This window comes from Bombyx mori, chromosome 12 (genome assembly GCF_030269925.1).
Source record: "Bombyx mori chromosome 12, ASM3026992v2".
Lineage (NCBI taxonomy): Eukaryota > Metazoa > Arthropoda > Insecta > Lepidoptera > Bombycidae > Bombyx > Bombyx mori.
Genome location: NC_085118.1, coordinates 10,744,569 through 10,763,949, shown reverse-complemented (window position 1 = coordinate 10,763,949; position 19,381 = coordinate 10,744,569). Strand labels below are relative to the sequence as shown.

At 36.0% G+C, this 19,381-nt stretch overlaps 2 protein-coding genes and 1 long non-coding RNA gene across 3 annotated transcripts; 1 reads left to right on the top strand and 2 right to left on the bottom strand.

Moving 5' to 3' along the window:
• Positions 1-1,817: 1,817 nt before the first annotated feature.
• Positions 1,818-3,468, bottom strand: LOC733122 (eukaryotic translation initiation factor 3 subunit k). The gene is given in 4 exon segments (NM_001047069.2): positions 1,818-2,018; positions 2,131-2,350; positions 3,040-3,259; positions 3,329-3,468. Coding segments are annotated over 4 exon segments (657 nt in total). The 5' UTR covers positions 3,394-3,468; the 3' UTR covers positions 1,818-1,866.
• Positions 3,469-9,462: 5,994 nt separating this feature from the next.
• Positions 9,463-12,975, top strand: Tbp (TATA-box-binding protein). Its single transcript, NM_001043594.1, is given in 4 exon segments — positions 9,463-9,948; positions 10,121-10,251; positions 11,854-12,097; positions 12,614-12,975. Coding segments are annotated over 4 exon segments (924 nt in total). The 5' UTR covers positions 9,463-9,675; the 3' UTR covers positions 12,890-12,975.
• LOC134199863 (uncharacterized) lies at positions 10,288-11,267 on the bottom strand. Its single transcript, XR_009974514.1, has 3 exons — positions 11,130-11,267; positions 10,501-10,603; positions 10,288-10,424 (listed from the first exon to the last, which is right to left on the bottom strand). It is a non-coding gene; the product is annotated as an uncharacterized LOC134199863 (long non-coding RNA).
• Positions 12,976-19,381: the final 6,406 nt, after the last annotated feature.

Sequence of the window (19,381 nt, the reverse complement as noted above, 5' to 3'; positions counted from 1 at the left end):
CAAAGATTATTAGTTTAAATCTGTTGTGTTTTTGTCAAAATTTCCGTATTGACGAGATCAATTTGTTTACAACAATTTTCGTTACATTCAATTGTTACACACAGTTGATGCATTATTAGATTTACAACGTCACTGACCTGGTGGGATAACGAGCCGATTCGAAGATCGACCGTTACCTTTGAATCCCGTCGTTTCTTACGCAGAGACTCCTTTTGTTTTTTTTTCGCTTGACGAGCTGTTCGAACGCGAGGCGTCTCCATCGCGTCTCGCCTGGACGTTTTCCCTCTCGGAAATTATGGAGCTTGACTCAACATCACCTCCAACAGATGACGCGTGATTCATGGCGTCCGATGATAGGATTGGTAAATAATACTCGTAATGATTGCAAAATAACACTCATAGAAACACAAAATAAATATTTTTTGCAATTAATAAGAAGTCGAATAAATATTTGTGGACTTGCGACTTCACAGTACGAAAGTACACAACGCTATGAAGATCAAAGATGGCTGCGCTCCCTTTATACTTGCTGGCAGCACCTAGCGGCTAAAGATGGAACTAAATTGACTGTCTATGGTTGGACATAGACAAGGAATCTAAGCTAAGTACACACTGTTTCTTCATAATACAATGCTGTATGTTTTCCAGAGGCACATCAATATTTAATATTTTTTCAGAGTAGGGGTATTCATCTGATTAATCCATGGAATAACCGACACACCTAATCTCTTAACCCAGATAGAAATATCAGCACTGTCGATTGCACCTATAATTGAGGTGATTTCTGCCATGTACTTTTGTCAGTTTTTCAATTTTTTTTATTGATGATCACTTTGTTGGTGCAACTAAATAAATAAATTAATTAAAACTATATATAAAAATAAAAGTAGTACCAACCCTAGCAAATTTCTCATTTCGTCCCAATTAACCGCAATTTTCGGGTAAATAGGGATTACACCTATTTTTGCATTTTTTGCTTAAACTGGAATGCTAGTTGCATAATTTTAAATTAGACAACAAAGATGCCCCTAAGACTCAATCATTTTGATCCTTATATAGCATTATATACATCAACAACTACCTTAAAATTGCTCATAAAGTTGGAATTTGTCCCTAATCGCCCCATTTTACGGAACCTAAAAGCACCATTAGTGGATCAGGAGTATCCGAAATGACGTGTTTTGGGCGACATGAAGTCGTCGTGGCCTAACGGATAAGACGTCCGGTGCATTCGTGTTGAGCGATGCACCGGTGTTCGAATCCCGCAGGCGGGTACCAATTTTTCTAATGAAATACGTACTCAACAAATGTTCACGATTGATTTCCACGGTGAAGGAATAACATCCGTGTAATAAAAATGAAACCCGCAAAATTATAATTTGCGTAATTACTGGTGGTAGGACCTCTTGTAAGTCCGCACGGGTAGGTACCACCACCCTGCCTATTTCTGCCGTTAAGCAGTAATGCGTTTCGGTTTGAAGGGTGGGGCAGCCGTTGTAATTATAATTGAGACCTTAGAACTTATATCTCAAGGTGGGTGGCGCATTTACGTTGTAGATGTCTATGGGCTCCAGTAACCACTTAACACCAGGTGGGCTGTGAGCTCGTCCACTCATCTAAGCAATAAAAAAAGAAAAAAGACATCGACTGTTTACCATTTGGTCCGCAGTATCGGCTATGTAGTTCCTGGCGGCAACGACGAGAGGATTCTCGTGTCGTACCACTTCATCAAAGTGGTATGTTCATTAAAGAGCATATAAATACATAAAATAACCTTATCTTTTTTTAATTATGAGGATTTAAATCAAACAAAAGTATTTTTTTATATATTTATTTGACCCTACAGTAGTGAACATGCTTGGTATCTTATAAAAGAGCCATCAATGGGGCTAGATGATCAAACTCAATCTTCTCTGTAATATTCTTGGTTTTAATATTTTCATCTTGATTAGCAATGAAGATAAGACTACCGTCATCCCTCCATCCATACTTCTTAACCCAGTGCTTCAATGTTACATCTTAAAATGAAAAAAAAAACTTCCTGAATAACACATTATAGAACTTAATTAAATATTACTAACTCAATGCTATATTTGAATCTATATCACATAACACAAAAAACATGCTTACCATCAATACCTCCTAACAGATTTGCCAGGTTGTTTTTGTCAATAGTCTGAAATGTGATACCAACCACATGACAGACAAACTTTCTGATTGAGTCATGGAAGCCACTGATACGACTGCACAGCTCTGGCATTTGGTGTACTCTATTCCAAAACTGAGCAAAGTCACATTGCTCCAGAATGTCGGCTAAGTATTTGATTTGAGAAATTGTCTCATTTTCCACCTAGAAATAAATTTTAGACGATGACAATGTTAGTTTCCCTTTCTTAAAGTTTTATAATGTAACATTTTTACTTGTCTTGATTATGAAAAAAATTGGTTTATTACATAATTTCCTTGTGTTTAGTGCAATTTGAGTGCTAATTCCTTTTAATCGAAAAGTAAAACATGGGGAGATCCTCATGTTTTCTATAAAGAAATTATTATTTTCATTTCATATTTACTCTAGTCCAGTATTTATCCTGGCACTCCCTTTAATGTGGTATCAGATCCAGACCAGTACCAGATACTGGAAATTTGCCCAATATCTATTACATCTTTTTGTTAATTTTATGAAAATTGAAACTTATTTTAAAAATTACACGGAAATCAGTGGCAGGAATATCAAAATGAATCGGTACTGTAAGCCTGAACTGTATTGAAAAAATCTAAGATGTAATGGAAGTTACCCTGTGTACTGTAAACGAGTCACATCTCAATGGACTGAACCTTTGCTCGCCCACCTGTCCTGGTGACACTGGAAAGGCCTCCGGGCCACCAGTAATCCTTCAATCATAAAAAAAAATCTCAATGGACCTTTACCGAACATGAGTAAAAGAGATGGCGCGATATTCTCAATTCTTCTTCAGCTACAGTCTTCTTCATTCTAATAATTATTTATTTATACGTTAGTATTAAAAACATCATACTTACCACGGATTCAAGAAGTAAGCACTTGCACAATGTAAAATCGGTATGCGGGAAATTAGTAAGAGCTTTCAAAAGTATCTGACATGTAATGTCTGCGTTAAACTTTTCGGGATTAAATTGATATAGCTTGAGCACAGCTAAATTAGCTCCCAAATCGTATGTGTTTTCTCGGGACTGCATTTCGACATATCGTTCTAGTATTTCCAGATTAGCTGGATTGTACCTAAAAACAAAACAATGTGTCACAAACTGAAATACACCGAAATTGTAACCTCAACTTTCAAGGCATTACCTTTCAATGCTCTTGAGTATAGATGCTACTGTCTGTTTCATAGTTTCGGCCATTGTATCTGTCATTGATGTTATTATTTATAAAAGAACAACTAAACTATTTTCGTTTAGAAAAGCAATAACGAAAAAGGAACGAATCCCTTGCCACGGAATAAATTTTTTGTTAATGGATATTATGACCTGGTAACTAAGACCTTTAAGCGATGTCTTATTTTAATTTAAATTCTTATTTTTATGAAAAATGATAATATGAAGTGAAATGAAATGAGATAAGATGATATGGAATGAAATACAATCAGTTTTTTTCAGTGAACTTTTTGGAGGATACTGAGAAGTTACGTCCAGCGGCTTTGTTTCATTTTGCCGCATTTGTTCACTTTCATAGATAACAAACAGTTAATAAACCACCATTATTACACATTTCAACCTGAAGAATCAGTAAATAGACTAAATAAAACAAATCACACAACTTCACTCCTCGCGTTCCCGCCAAAAAGTCCTGACAGAACGAAAGTGCACAGATTACTTAGAGGTAGTTGGGAAAATAGGGAGCCGAGACTATCTATTGGAGTTTCGTAGCAAATCCAATCAAGCATCGGCATCTCGGGCACCTGGAAAAAGTTTATGGAACTGTCGGTAAATTTCTACAATTTTAGGAAGAAAGGGTTACTGGAGTCGTGTATCCCTTTCCAGTTTCACCAGGATAGGTGGGCGAACAAAGGAGGGATGGAATTTGCTAGTTGCAGTGGCCCGAGCTCCTCTTGGCGGCAATCTTACTCAAGGGCAACTGATTCGCGAATGATCTCATTTACATTTTCTGGCTTCATTTTATACAATCCCTAAGATTGACCTCATATACTAATTCCATTTCATTTCCTTTCATTCCAAAATATTATAATATTTTTGTATACTAATTTTCTAAAATATTCATTTTCATTTAATACATTTCACAACGACAATTTCAAAATAATCATACAAAAATTGATAGCTCCTATCCTGTTGTTCCCATGTGCAATTAACTAATTGAACGATGCCTTAGCTAATTAAGCTAGCTTTGAAATTTATGTTAATTATTTTAGTACGCAATAGAACAGCTGAAATACAAATACGGGAGTTTAAAGTTCAAGGTGTAAGTAAAATTCTTAGTTTTACGCCTCTGAGTATTTGCGTACGGTGCAGAGTGTGCTTTGCACACGGGTGCAGCGGTGTTGGAGTGTATAATAAAACAATGTTTTCAAGACATAGCATAAAATATAATAATGATAGGTAGCAAAAATGACAATGTGTTTGAAGTATATTTCAAATAATGGAATATGTAAAAGAAGGTTACAACATTCCTCCCCATCTACATCTCGTTGATCAGACGGCGGGGTGCCTGTATACGTCGATTACTTCGACGCGGAGCAAATGGCACAGGAGTGGAGACCGGAGCAGGTGAGGAGTATAACTTCGAATGCTGTGAAGGTGAATTTGGAGAAATTTGTACATTTGTAGGCGACTGCGGTGTAGGTAATGAATTCTTATTGTTAGTTAGCCTTTCGCTAATTGATGTTTCCATTCCAATGTCTGGAGAAGCAGTCGTCGGCAGCATAGAAGAATGCGCCCTTTCATTCCTCGGGGTTTCTGAGGTGGAAGACTCGCGTGGCCTGATGTGATCAGCGTGTCTTCGTTTTTCTAGTCCTCCTGGTGTTGAAACAATATATGAATATTTATGTTTTCGGGATGTAATTACCGCTGGTTCCCATATTTTATCATTGCGTGTTTTAATATATACTTGGTCACTTGGTCGGTAACTCGGTGATGTGGTACGAATATTTTCTTTTACTTGTAAATACTGCATTAACCTTCTTTTGTCTGGCCGAATGTTGGAAAGTATGCAATTCAATTGTCTTCCAAACATCATCTCAGCTGGAGATTTACCAGTGGACGAGTGCGGAGTGTTTCTGTATGTAAACAGAAATTCTAATAGTCGGCGCTCGAGATTTGTATTGTCTACCGATGCCATTCTATTTTTGAATGTTCTGACTAAACGTTCTGCCAGCCCATTTGTCCGAGGATGATATGGAGATGATGTGACATGTAAAATAGACTGTTTTGTGCAATATTCTTTAAATTCATAAGATGTAAATTGAGGTCCATTATCGGATATAATCATTTTTGGTAAGCCAAATGTACAAAATATGTTATCTAATGTAAGACAAAGTGATCTGGTGTTGATGTGTTTCATCGGTCGTATTTCCACCCATTTGGAGAGAGCGTCGCACAATACCAACCAATACGATCCTTCGAACGGTCCAGCAAAGTCGATATGGATTCTCTCCCATACTTCTTCTGGTATGGACCAGGAAAATACAGGAAGTTCAGGATTACAAGGGCGGTTCTGTTGGCATCTGGTACATTTCTTGACAAATAATTCTATGTCTTCGTCAAGGTTAGGCCACCAAACATAGTAACGTGAAAGTGCTTTCATAGCAGAAATGCCAGGGTGTCCTCGATGAAGGTATGTAAGAATGGCTTTTCGGAGTGCTGTAGGTATAACGATGCGTCCTTGCCTCATAAGTATCTTATTCTCAACAGATAATTCAGTCCGGTTTCTGTAGAATGGTTTCATTTCTGGATTGTATACTGATTCTCTCCAGCCGGTTTTTAAATTTTGACAAACTTTTGTGAGTATATGATCCTTTGCAGTTGTTTTCATAAGTAACTGTTCTGATAGGTTAAGGTCAGTCATTCGAGTGCTCAAAAGACGTAGATCTATTTTATGTACAAGCCCTTCTGTCTCGGAGGGTTCAGTTTCAGGGTTTGGTAATCTGGAAAGGCAATCAGCTAATGTGTTATTTTCACCTTTCCTGTAGTAAATGTCATATTGATAACTTCCCACTACTAGGGCCCATCTTACCAATCGGTTATTGGCTAGTTTAGGAAGGTTGCGGCGTGCACCCATAATATGTATAAGAGGTTTATGGTCCGTAACTAGATTAAATTTCGTTCCTCTCAAGTACTGATCAAATTTTTTTATACCAAATACTATTGCTAAAGCTTCACGATCAATAACGGAATATTTCATTTCCGCTGGTCGTAGTTTCCTTGAAGCAAAAGCAATTGGCTGTTCTATGTTCGAGTCCTTGTGGAATAATACTGCACCCAATCCCTTTTCGGAAGCGTCACATGCTAAATAAAGGGGACGTTTCTCGTCAAATGCAATTAATGGTTGTGAAGACGTTATGCATTTCTTTGTATCTTCAAATATTCTGTTTTCATGATCAGTCCAACGCCATCTATTTTTTTTACTAGTTAGATCATGAAGATCCGAACAAATTCCGTGAAGATGTGGTACAAACCGTTCGTAAAAGTTAACTAGTCCTAAAAATGATCGTAGTTCTTTTGCATTACTAGGTGCTGGGGCCTTAGTTATGGCATCAATTTTAGATTTGGTTGGGTGGATGCCATGTTTATCTATTATGTGACCTAGGTATTCAATCTGATTCTGTAAGAAATTACATTTCTTTAAATTAACTTTTAGGCCAGCGTTTTGTAAGCGATCGAATACAATAGATAAAGTTTGTAAATGTTCTGAAAGATCTTTCCCTGCTATAGCTATGTCGTCAAAATATACAGCTACATTGGTGATATCGCCTAGCAGTTGATCCAGAAAATGTTGAAAAATTGAAGGAGCAGTCGATATTCCAAAAGGCATTCTATTGTATTGGAAATACCCTTTATGGGTTGACAACGTCAAGTACTTTTTCGAATCTGGTGCTATTTCAAATTGTAAGTATGCGTCTTTAAGGTCTATTTTTGAAAATAATTTACCGTTTGCGAGATTTTGGCGTAGTTGATCGAAAATCGGAACTGGGTGTAGATGTTTAATAAGTACTGGATTAAGTGTAGTTCTGTAGTCTCCACATATCCTAATTTCCCCTGTAGATTTCAGAATGTTAACTGTGGGTGTAGCCCATTCAATAGGTGTAATATTAGGATCTACTTTTTCCACTATCCCTTCTGAGATCAGACGATCTAACTCCCTTTCTATATTCTTTTTCATGCTGAATTTTATAGGCCGTGCAGGAAGGTGGATCGGTTCAGCTTCTGGTTTGACATGTATGTTTACGTAATAATTGTTAACTTTTCCTAGTTTTCCATCAAAGAGTTGTGAATGTTTATCCAGTATTTCTTTAAGAGTCATCGGTGTTGATGTTTTGATGGAGTATACTGGTTTTGGAAATTCCATTTCAAAAACTTCACTCCAATGTAAACCAAATAACATTGGTTTGGCATTTTTCATTACGACCACAGGTAGAAGTTTTTGCAGTCCGTCGACTTCGACTGTTACTTTTGTAATTCCCTTTGTTTTTAAGTTTGTGTTACCGTAGGCCTTAAGTTTCGGGGCGGGTTGTAAAGATGGTGATCCTAATTTTTTCCATAATGTCGTGTTTATTATTGAATACGCAGAGCCGGGGTCCCAATCCATAGTGCAAGGTATGTCATTGATGCGTACATCGATTTGTTTGCATTCTCTCTTACGTGTACCCAAGACGCTGCAGATAACTTCATCATCGCTTTCTTCCTTGTTATTACAGATAGATGATGATGATGATGATGTTGAGGACTTATGAGGTCTTGTTATTTTTTTAATTGATTTTCGGCTCCCTTCTGAATAGCTGATGTATGCCCGTCCAGACTTAATGCAACAACTCTCAAAGTGTGCTTTCGTGTTACATTCTTTACACATATGGTCCTTGGCTGAGCACTGTGATAGGCTGTGCCGTTCTTTCTTTCCACAGCGTAAACAATGCATTGGATTTAATTTTCGTGTTGTATTTTGATGTAATGGTACGGTTTTGGTTTTGCTCCTATTTATTTTTTTAATACTTGTTCGTGGTGTGTCTTGTTCTGCCTGTTCTCTTGATTGAGAGATTGTAAAAATTTGTTGGAAGGTTACTTCTCGTGGTATTCCGTCTACCATTTGAACTAAATCAGGCCATTTTTGTTTCAAGTCGGTTTCTAAATCTGGATGATTCAATCCAGTGGCAAAGCGGTCACGTAATTGTCGTTCCAGGAAGTCATTAGTGTAGCCACAATCCCGACTAAGACCTTTTAATCTGTTTGCATAGTGTTCCATCGTTTCATTTTGTTCTCTAGTGCAATTCCAAAATTCTGTTAAGGCTCTATACCTCGTCGTTTTTATGCGATAGAGGTCTAATAATTTGTTACAAATTTCGCTGTATGTAGCTATATCGAAATCAGGCGTTAAAGCTACTTTTAATTCGTGGAATATCTCTGGTGTTAGTAAATTCAGAAGCAAATCTTTCTGTAAGTCGCTGTTATCGATAGCAAGAATTTTGCATTTGTTTTCGAAAAAATCAATGTAATCGTCAATTCTGAATGTATCTGGATTGTATTTATCCATATTGAAATGTTTGATTATACTTATCTTGTTATCCGTATCATGTTTTGTAAAAGAGTCGTTCGTCACGCTCTTGGCCGTTGTATTGCAAACTGCTGGTACCAACAATTTCAAGATTTGTAAAATCTGCTCTTGCTGGTTTTGTTGTGCATGTAAAAATAATGCGAATTGTTCATCGTTCATCTTAATTTCTTTTAACTCGTCGCCAATATAATAAAACAATGTTTTCAAGACATAGCATAAAATATAATAATGATAGGTAGCAAAAATGACAATGTGTTTGAAGTATATTTCAAATAATGGAATATGTAAAAGAAGGTTACAACAGAGTGCACCGCGGCGCCGGCGCGGCCTTGACATTTTCAATGAACCTGTTACATTTCTACGTACCTATTCCATTTTGAACGCGCGCTTACTGGAGAGCGCTAGATAATTATTGCACACGAGCGCTACATGGGCATCTCTACCTGTGGTTCTACAGAGACATCATTACATTTCATCTCACTCATTAAGTTTCATCGGGTACCTAGTCCATAACATTTGATTCTATTCTATTACACTTTGGATTTAACAAACCAAATTGTCTTTTAACACAAAATAATGGACTAGGCTGAATAGTTTCATTCCATCGCCTTCGCTTATCGCGAATATGATTTTACTTTGACATGTTGGTTCTGAATTTTGTTTGAAAAATGAGGAATTATATAGATACCTACATAATGTGACTTGTGTTGATCAACTAAGTTTTAACTGTTTTAATTCATTGTATTAATTGTTTTGCTGATCCATTAAATTTGCAAATAATTTCACAATTTAGGTGATATTGTTCAGAAAGTAAGAACGATATAAGCGTCATTATCAATTAATAAATAGACAGTTAGGTCGACGCTTACTAAAACACTCACCCGAAGTTTCCATATAAAGAAAGTAAAGAAAGAAAAATGGATCATATGCTGCCAAGTCCGTATAACATACCTGGAATAGGTACACCATTGCATCAACCTGAAGAAGACCAGCAAATCTTGCCTAATGCAATGCAACAGCAACAGCTTCAACAGCAACAGTCCCAGGCACAACCGTCACTTGCCGCTCTGGGTTCGTCGCCAATTGTAGGATTTGGCGCAATCATGGGGACTCCACAGAGGTCTATGCACACATATGCACCAACAGCCAGCTATGCAACTCCGCAACAGATGATGCAGCCTCAAACTCCAGTAAGGATTTTAAGTCCTTGTTTTACGAGAATTTCCATTTATAATTTTAAATTATTTTGACAGTAATATTTTTCAATGATTTCATATTTGCTTTTTAATCCAAACCAACAATTCAACACTCTTTAATTTCTAGATAAATTTAACATTAACATTCAGCTATATCAACTTTTAGCAAAATATGATGTCTCCGATGATAGCTGCAGGAAATCTATCAAGTCAACAAATGCTAAGCCAAGCTAGTCCTGCCCCAATGACTCCTCTGACACCACTCTCTGCAGACCCTGGAATTTTACCACAGTTACAGTTAGTATTTGAAACATTTGTCCAATATCAATTTAATAAAATATTAAATTAAAAAGTTTAGAGTATTAAACTCAGCAGTGATGTGTATAATGAACCTTATTAGACCCTTAGTGGGGTCTCTTAAGAATCTTCAACTTCTCACAACTTCACACAGACTTCAAATTACAGTTAATCTGAAACAGTTTAAGAGGCCAGGTTATTTTTCATTCTGCTAAAAAAAAACAACGTGTATTTAAAGTCAAAGATAACCTGTTCTAAGTGATAACCAGAGATCTAAGTGATAAACATCACAATATCACCATCTTAAAAAGTAAGAAATTTCAAGGACATTTTTGTATCATCACCCTCCAAGCTGAAATTAATAATATCTGCTTTGTGACACATATAGACAGAATTTTAGTATTATCATCCTGTGTAGGTTCACAATTCAGGGCAAATCACAAATAATTACACATGTTCTGATACAAGACATTTTTTGCCATTGAAGTCTGCTATGCTGGACCATGTTGTTATTATGAGGATAATTTTGCCAATTTTACATTGTTTACTTTATATTGTAAGGCTAAATAACCATTAAGTTGGCAAAACTAAATGTAGTTTGATTGAGTTAATTATTATGAGACATGTTTTAAAATAACTTCACTTTTACAAAAGGGGCCACTACCTTGCAAATTATATCAAAAGATGACAAATTTAGTCAACACTAGTTTTTTTTATATGTAAAATTTTTGCAGTATGATATTATTTACAAAACAACCAATTTTCTCATTTTAGTATGCTCAAAGATCATAATCATACTGTAAATGTGATGGACAGTAATAAAAAAGAATGGTGGTTAGTATCATTCAGTAAGCTTGGTTATTTTGTTGAATATATACCTTCTCGTAAAAGTAACTGGCTTGGAACTTCATAATATATTTGGCCCTTGTTTGCTGGACTTAGCATAATGCAAACTGTATTGATAGTAATACTCAAATTTGCAAATAAGCAACTTGTGGCAGCCAAGCCAACAATAGTGTGGTTCTTAGTGTTCACTGTACAGAACATAGATTCTGAGGAACTCTTCAATATTTTGACTATACTTTTCAAACATCTATTCAAATGTTAATATTGGAATTATAATTTCCCTTCAATTTATATCCCATGGAATTTCATTAATTAATACAAAAAGTGATTGCTGAAAATACAGAATTCTTACACTATAATATGTTATTATTCAGTATCAGAGCAGAGCAACTCAAATGGCGCCTTTGCTACCTGGATTCTTTCCTCGTTTTCTCTAATTCGATAATTAATGGGAGATTTGAAGTGCCAGAATGTTAGTGTTAAAGATATAAAATTAAAATTAATTTCAGCATGCCCTAGGTTGAATTTTTTGAGTAAATATCAATTTAAAATTTTTGAATAAATAGTTTCAAATATCTATTATATTACTTGCCCAATGGAGTGTAATGTTTTGGTTTAAAGATGAAAAGTCTAACATACTTTAACCAACTAATAAAATGAAATCTCGTTTTAATGTAGAAAAAAATCACAATTTTGACTAAAATTAAGTCTAAATAATCCATATTTTTTTAAAGTTGCATTCAAAAAACATTTCAGAAACATAGTCTCTACTGTAAATCTTGACTGCAAATTAGATTTGAAGAAGATTGCATTACATGCTCGTAATGCTGAGTATAATCCCAAACGTTTTGCCGCTGTAATTATGAGAATAAGGGAACCGAGAACAACAGCTTTAATTTTCTCATCTGGTAAAATGGTCTGTACTGGTGCCAAAAGTGAGGAAGACTCCCGTTTAGCGGCAAGAAAATATGCTAGAATAATCCAGAAATTAGGCTTCACAGTGAGTATTATAATTTATTTCAATCACAATTAGACAAGCAGTTTCACTTGATGGATGGATTAGCACCAAAAATTTAGATATCAAATAGGTATCTCGAATAATGTTTTTCCTTAGATTCTACAATACATCTAGTCTAGGTAGAGTCTAAAACTACATTTAAGTTTTAAAAAAATCTGAAATAGACATGAATATAATCTTTTCATAGTTTTAATACTTTCTCAGCTGTTGGGTACGCAGCACGTCACACGTGTCAATAAGGCGAATGACGTCAACCCGGGTTGGACGGGTTTATTAATCTTATAAGATTTCTTGAAATCCTATAAGACGCCAGATGCCCGTCTCCTGGCGATTACTCTTGTCGATCTGAAGCAGTCAATGTAGGGTCCTAAGGTGTACGTATCGTACAAGCTCGCTCGAAATTAAACTCAAAACTTCGCTACTGAACGTAGATATCATTTGTGTTTATATATCTTTTTTTATTGTTTATGCCAAGAAAAATATGTATTTTTTTTGCAGGCAAAATTTTTAGATTTCAAAATACAGAACATGGTTGGTAGTTGCGATGTGAAGTTCCCCATAAGGCTTGAAGGCTTAGTACTAACACACGGACAGTTCAGTTCTTATGAGCCTGAATTATTCCCTGGCCTTATTTACAGAATGGTCAAACCTAGGATAGTTCTTTTGATCTTTGTTTCAGGAAAAGTTGTATTGACTGGGGCCAAAGTAAGGGAAGAAATATATGAAGCCTTTGACAATATATATCCAATACTTAAAAGTTTCAAAAAACAATAGTTTACTCTCTCTTATATTTCATCCCATATGCTAAGTTTAGCTCTAAGTATATAATTGTGTTGTTATTAAAAAAAACTTTATACTAATTTAAGTTTTGATATATAACCCTTGAGATCCTGCAATTAATTATACTTCAAGTTACCCTTAACTTTATCTAAAAGACCTTAGAAGCTGCTGAAAAGGTCTTCAGTCTAATTTCAACTGTCTATGCAAATTTGTGAAAATTATGAAAAAGGCCAAAACCTCCATTCAGGTTGTACCCTTAACTTTATGTACAATACCTCTTTAGAAGCTGCTAAAGAACTCTTGTACATAAAGTTAAGAGGTTTCGGCCCTTTTCTTAATTTTCACAAATTTGTATATAGCTAATTTTGATTATCCAAATATGAATGTTAAAAACAATCACATTTGACTACATTCATCAATGTATGGTAGTAAATGTCTGTAATGAGAATAATTTATTCGTTTTTAAAACAGTTTTGAAATTTAAAAGCAACTCATTGTAGCCTAAAGAATAAGACACTCTGCATATTCGTAACGAGCACTACGACTATGCTGGTGTTCGAATCCCATAGGTAGGTATCAATTTTGAAATACTTCACACATGTTCATGAATGACTTCCACGATGAAAGACTAACGTGTAATATAAATAAAGTCGCAAAAAATATAATTTACGTAATTACTGGTGGTAGCGTTTCGGTTTGAAAAGTGGGACAACCATTACACAATACTGTGTGCTTAGTGCGAGTTTTTTAACGTTCTCGATAACGTAGAAGTTCGCTCATGTTTGTATGAAATGAGATCGTTTGCCTACGTTTGCCGCTAGGGGCGCTATTCCAACTGCATATAAAATTGGGCTAACTTTTACGCTATCGAGAACGTTAAAAAGCTCGCACTATGCACACTTTACCCTGTAAGCTCACGGAGCCTAACCTGACATACTGCTAACATCAGGCCCTTGCTGAAACTACCAACAGATGGTGGTTTCTGTTTGTGCGTTGTTACACGTCGAAGAAGTCGACCAGTTGCTTTGAATGCAATGGGTCCACAGATAAATAAATTAGTTACTACGTAAGGGGCGGATATATAATTAGGGGCGGCGACGTTAAAAGGGTTATCGTGTCGCGCAGTGGTTTCGAAGAAATATTTTAACGTCAGTCCTGTTAATAAATATAACGATATGGCGATAATACAATAAATATAAACGTGACTAGTTAGTCAAGCTGTTCATTCGTACTACTATAAAAATCACTTTAAGATCTTATATTAAACGTTAGTAGATTCAAACCCGTATTCTACAACGTTTCATCTACTATTAGAACACTAAAAAGGGTACTCTAATAAGTATCTAACGTAAAATAGTTTCTTCAGTTTTAAATGTGTAATAACGGTGGTTTAATAACTATTTAGTATCTGTGAAAATGCACAAATGTGGGAAAATGAAACAAAGCCGCTGAGCGTAACTTCACAGGATCCTCCAAAAACTCCACTGAAAAAGTCTCAGTAAATGAGCACCATTTTCCTGAGATTTTATTTCATCCCATATCATCTCATTCCATTTCGTTTTCATTTCATTTCATGCCATGTTTCATATTAATTTAATCAACTTCAGGTCATTTCATAATATCATTTTTCATAAATAAAAAAAATATATAAAAGATTAGGCTGTATGGTATGACACCTTTGCCTTTCCAGTTGGAAAAATAAAACTACTACTATTTTGAGTAATAAACATCAAGAAAAAAAACGCGGGAAACCTTTGAATTTGGCGGGCGCGGTTTTTGTTTGAATTTGTTGAAAAATATTTTTTTTTAATCTATTAAGTGATCAGAATAGTTAAAACTTGTATATATTTGTAATTTTTATTATTATTTAAATTTTTTTGTATTTTATTCTTTTTTTCTTCGAGTTGGGGTAAGTTTTTTATATTTATATGAACGAGCCTCCGGACCCGGGGGGCACAGCGCCCCCCGCGGTTGCATTTGTCACAATCTCCAACGAATCCGGAATGGATTCTGACTGCTCTTTGGTGTCTAAAAGGAAGCTGAAGCGTAACCAGCTCCACAAAATTTGTAAAAATTGTAACAAAAGGAAAAGAAAAAATAATACAGAAACATTTAAACAATCGGACTGTCAATGCAAAGACGAATTTACTGAGAGCACTATTGATTTGCCTGCACCTGGTCCTTGCACTGATACATCTTCAAAGCCCGTTCCTCCCACTGATATGTCTCATAAAGCCTCCACACAAATTGGTAGGGCTAGTTATGATGCCAATGACCACGGCCCGTTTGTGGTACACGTGCAGAAAATACAGTCTGCTGATGATGATGGTACAACATTACACCCAGTTGTGTTTGGCAGATTTTTAAAAAAAAATTTTTTCAAAAATATTGTTAATGGAAGTTTGAAACGTATTGGCCGAAATAAAATGACACTTTCTTTTAATAATTATACAGACGCTAACAGCTTTGTCACTTCAAACTGCTTAGCTACAAACAACATGAAGGCTTTTATCCCAACTTTTAACATTACGAGGATGGGTTTAGTTAGGGGAGTCCCAACTGAGTGGTCCCCTGAAGATATTATGCAGAACACTAATGTACCCATTGGGTGTGGGGAAATTCTGAAAATTAGAAGACTAAACTATAAAGTCATGATAAACAACACACCCACATGGAAACCTTCGCAAACAGTCGTGTTTACATTTGATGGACAAGTTTTGCCCAAACGTGTATTTATGTGTTATAATTCTATGCCTGTTAAATTGTATATATACCCAACCATCCAGTGCTTTAATTGTTGCCGCTTTGGGCACACCAAGGTCCAATGTAGGTCAAAGCCCAGGTGCTTCAAGTGTGGTCAGGGCCACACTGGAGATACTTGTAATGTGGAGGAAGACTGTGTATCTTGCTGCTTATGTTCTGGGCTGCACTTTGCTTCGAGCAAAAAGTGTCCAGAGTACATGAGACAAACAGATATTAAAGTAACAATGGCAGAGAATAGCTTATCCTATATTGAAGCGTCAAAATTACATCCCCCCATTTCTAAATCATTTGCTGATATTGTATCCTCTCTCCCAACTAAATCTGTTCCTGGTGGAAATACAGTATTGCCTGGTTCACCATCCTCACGTACAATATCTTATAAAAAAACAGTCTTCACTAAACCCAGAACTCCTCCTCAACACAGTAAAGGTTTTGATCATGTAGCACATGAGTCTCTTGTAAGGGACTACAATATGCCAGAGCCTTCTAATGGATGTGCATTACCATCCTCGTCTAATGCAAATTCACAACAGACAATAGCAGAGTTAATTACTATATTGATCAAATTACTTTCTGAACCCAATTTATCTATACCGTCCCACGCTGCTAATTTAATTCGTACTTATACTAATATTAATAATGGCCAACATGGACAAGTTAGTTCAATGGAATTGCCGCAGTATTATAAACAAAAAGCATGAAATTATACATATTATAAATACTTTTAATCCTTTTATATTTTCTCTATCTGAAACCTGGCTAAAGCCAGATTTTGTATTCAAAATCCCTGGTTATTCGTGCTTAAGAGAAGACAGGGCTGATGGATATGGTGGTGTATGCCTACTCATCAGAAACTCTAGCACCTTTTCTTCCTTCCCTCTCCCTTCACATAGTAACTGCTTTTCTGTCATTGCAGCTATTGTTGATGGTATCTGTTTTGTCTCTATCTATGTCCCTCATCCCTCCTTGCAAATCTTCAATGAAATTAAAAACTTAATTTCAGTTCTTCCTCGGCCTTTCATGATTCTGGGTGATTTCAACTCTCATCACACATCTTGGGGTAGTTCAGTATCTAATAGTTATGGTTATGAATTATTAGATATCTTAGACATGTATAGCCTGTGCATTTTAAACTCGGGTTCTCCTACTCGCCTCACAAAGCCTGGTGAAGTAATTAGTGCCATTGACCTGTCCATTTGTACTCCCCAGTTAGCATCTTCTCTATCTTGGTCTACTTTGTGTTCCACTTATAATAGTGATCACTATCCCATAATCATTTCATTTCCCTGTAAAAAAAAGGATACAATGTGTATTCAAAACTCTCGCCTCAAACACAAAATCATAGACTCTAAATGGAGTCAATACACGTTATTAATAGAAGAGAAAATTAATAATTGCTCAGAAGTTAATGTCATAGATAATAATTATTTCAAAGCTATTTTGTTAGAATCGGCTGATAATGTTTTTCCAAAGAAAAAGCCGCGTAGTAATAAGTTGTCATCTCCACCGTGGTGGGATGAAGAATGTACCAATGCTATACAGAAACGCAAGGCAGCAGAGCGTAATTATCGCAATAATATGTCTATGAAAAACTACGAGGCATTAATGACTATAATGAAAGAGGTTAGAAAACTATTTAAAAAAAAGAAATTTGACGGGTGGAGGAAATTTTGTAGCACTATATCACCTGAAACACATGCTACTGTCATATGGCGAAATATCAAAAGATTTAGATCAGCTGTCAATCCTTCTAACGCATTGTTGCTGCCTATAGAATTAGCAGATCAATTCCTTGATCGTTTGGCTCCTCCTTCTGCTCCACTCAACGATCCTATCCTGTCTTATAAGCAATATAACTCTGATGCCCCTTCTCTAAATCTAACTTTTACGTTAGTGGAGTTAAAAGGTGTATTAAATCACGTCAAAGACAGTGCTCCAGGGGAAGATGGGATTCCATATTCCTTTTTGTCTCACCTTGGCGAAAAAGGATTAAATTACTTTTTAAATTTAATAAATAAAATTTTACTGACAGGTGACATTCCACCGTCATGGCGAAGTCAAATAGTATTGCCATTTTTAAAGCCGTCTAAGGTACAATCTGATATCAAATCATATCGTCCGATAGTTTTGTCATCGGTGATCACAAAAGTTGTTGAACATTTAATTAAAAATCGGCTTGAATGGTATATAGAAAATAACGAATATCTGTCCCAAACTCAGTTTGGATTTCGAAAAGGTAAAAGTGTGGGGGACAATTTAGGCATATTAGTTACGGATATTCGTAATGCTTTCTCAGATAAAAAGTCAGTAGTTGCTGCTTTTTTGGATATTAATTCGGCTTATGATAACGTTCTATTACATATTCTAAAAAGTAAATTAGATAAATTAAAGGTTCCCTATTTTTTAACTAATTCCATTGTAAATCTTCTTTCGGAGAGGAAAATTATTTTAGATGTTGGCGGCCCTTATAAGCCTAGTAGGCTGGTATGGAGAGGTTTGCCACAGGGGTCTGTTCTGAGTCCTTTATTGTACAATATTTATACATATGATCTAGAAGGTTCAGTCGGAGATTCAGCAAGTTTATTACAGTATGCCGATGACTTGGTTATTTATGCCTCTGATATGTCTGTAAGTACTGCTGAACGATATGTTTCCTCCTCTTTATCTTTGCTAAAAATCTGGATGGATGCAAATGGCCTTGATCTGTCTCCCTCAAAAAGTACTGTTGTACTTTTCACCAAATCCCGTACTCCTTGCTCACTTAATATAACATATGATGGGGATATATTACCCATTAGGAATCAAGTTAAGTTCTTAGGAGCTATTCTTGATTCTAAACTAACGGGTCAACCACACTGCGAATTTGTGGTTAGTAAATGTGAGCGAAACTTGAACATGCTGAGATGTCTCGGTGGGGTTTGGTGGGGTGCTCACCCGGCTACACTGAGGTTGGTGTATAATGCTGTCATTAGAAGTGTACTGGATTTTGGGACCTTTTTCTTAGACCCAGGTAATGTGGCTGGCTTTAGAAAACTAGATCTCATACAGTCTAGGGCTTTGAGGATTGTTTCTGGTGCCATGAAATCGAGTCCGGTTAATGCTCTGCAAATAGAATGTTGTGACCCTCCTTTAAACTTAAGACGTCAATATCTGTCCGATAGATTCATTTTTAGAATTGTTCAGTTCTGAGTTCTGAGTCCTTTATTGTACAATATTTATACATATGATCTAGAAGGTTCAGTCGGAGATTCAGCAAGTTTATTACAGTATGCCGATGACTTGGTTATTTATGCCTCTGATATGTCTGTAAGTACTGCTGAACGATATGTTTCCTCCTCTTTATCTTTGCTAAAAATCTGGATGGATGCAAATGGCCTTGATCTGTCTCCCTCAAAAAGTACTGTTGTACTTTTCACCAAATCCCGTACTCCTTGCTCACTTAATATAACATATGATGGGGATATATTACCCATTAGGAATCAAGTTAAGTTCTTAGGAGCTATTCTTGATTCTAAACTAACGGGTCAACCACACTGCGAATTTGTGGTTAGTAAATGTGAGCGAAACTTGAACATGCTGAGATGTCTCGGTGGGGTTTGGTGGGGTGCTCACCCGGCTACACTGAGGTTGGTGTATAATGCTGTCATTAGAAGTGTACTGGATTTTGGGACCTTTTTCTTAGACCCAGGTAATGTGGCTGGCTTTAGAAAACTAGATCTCATG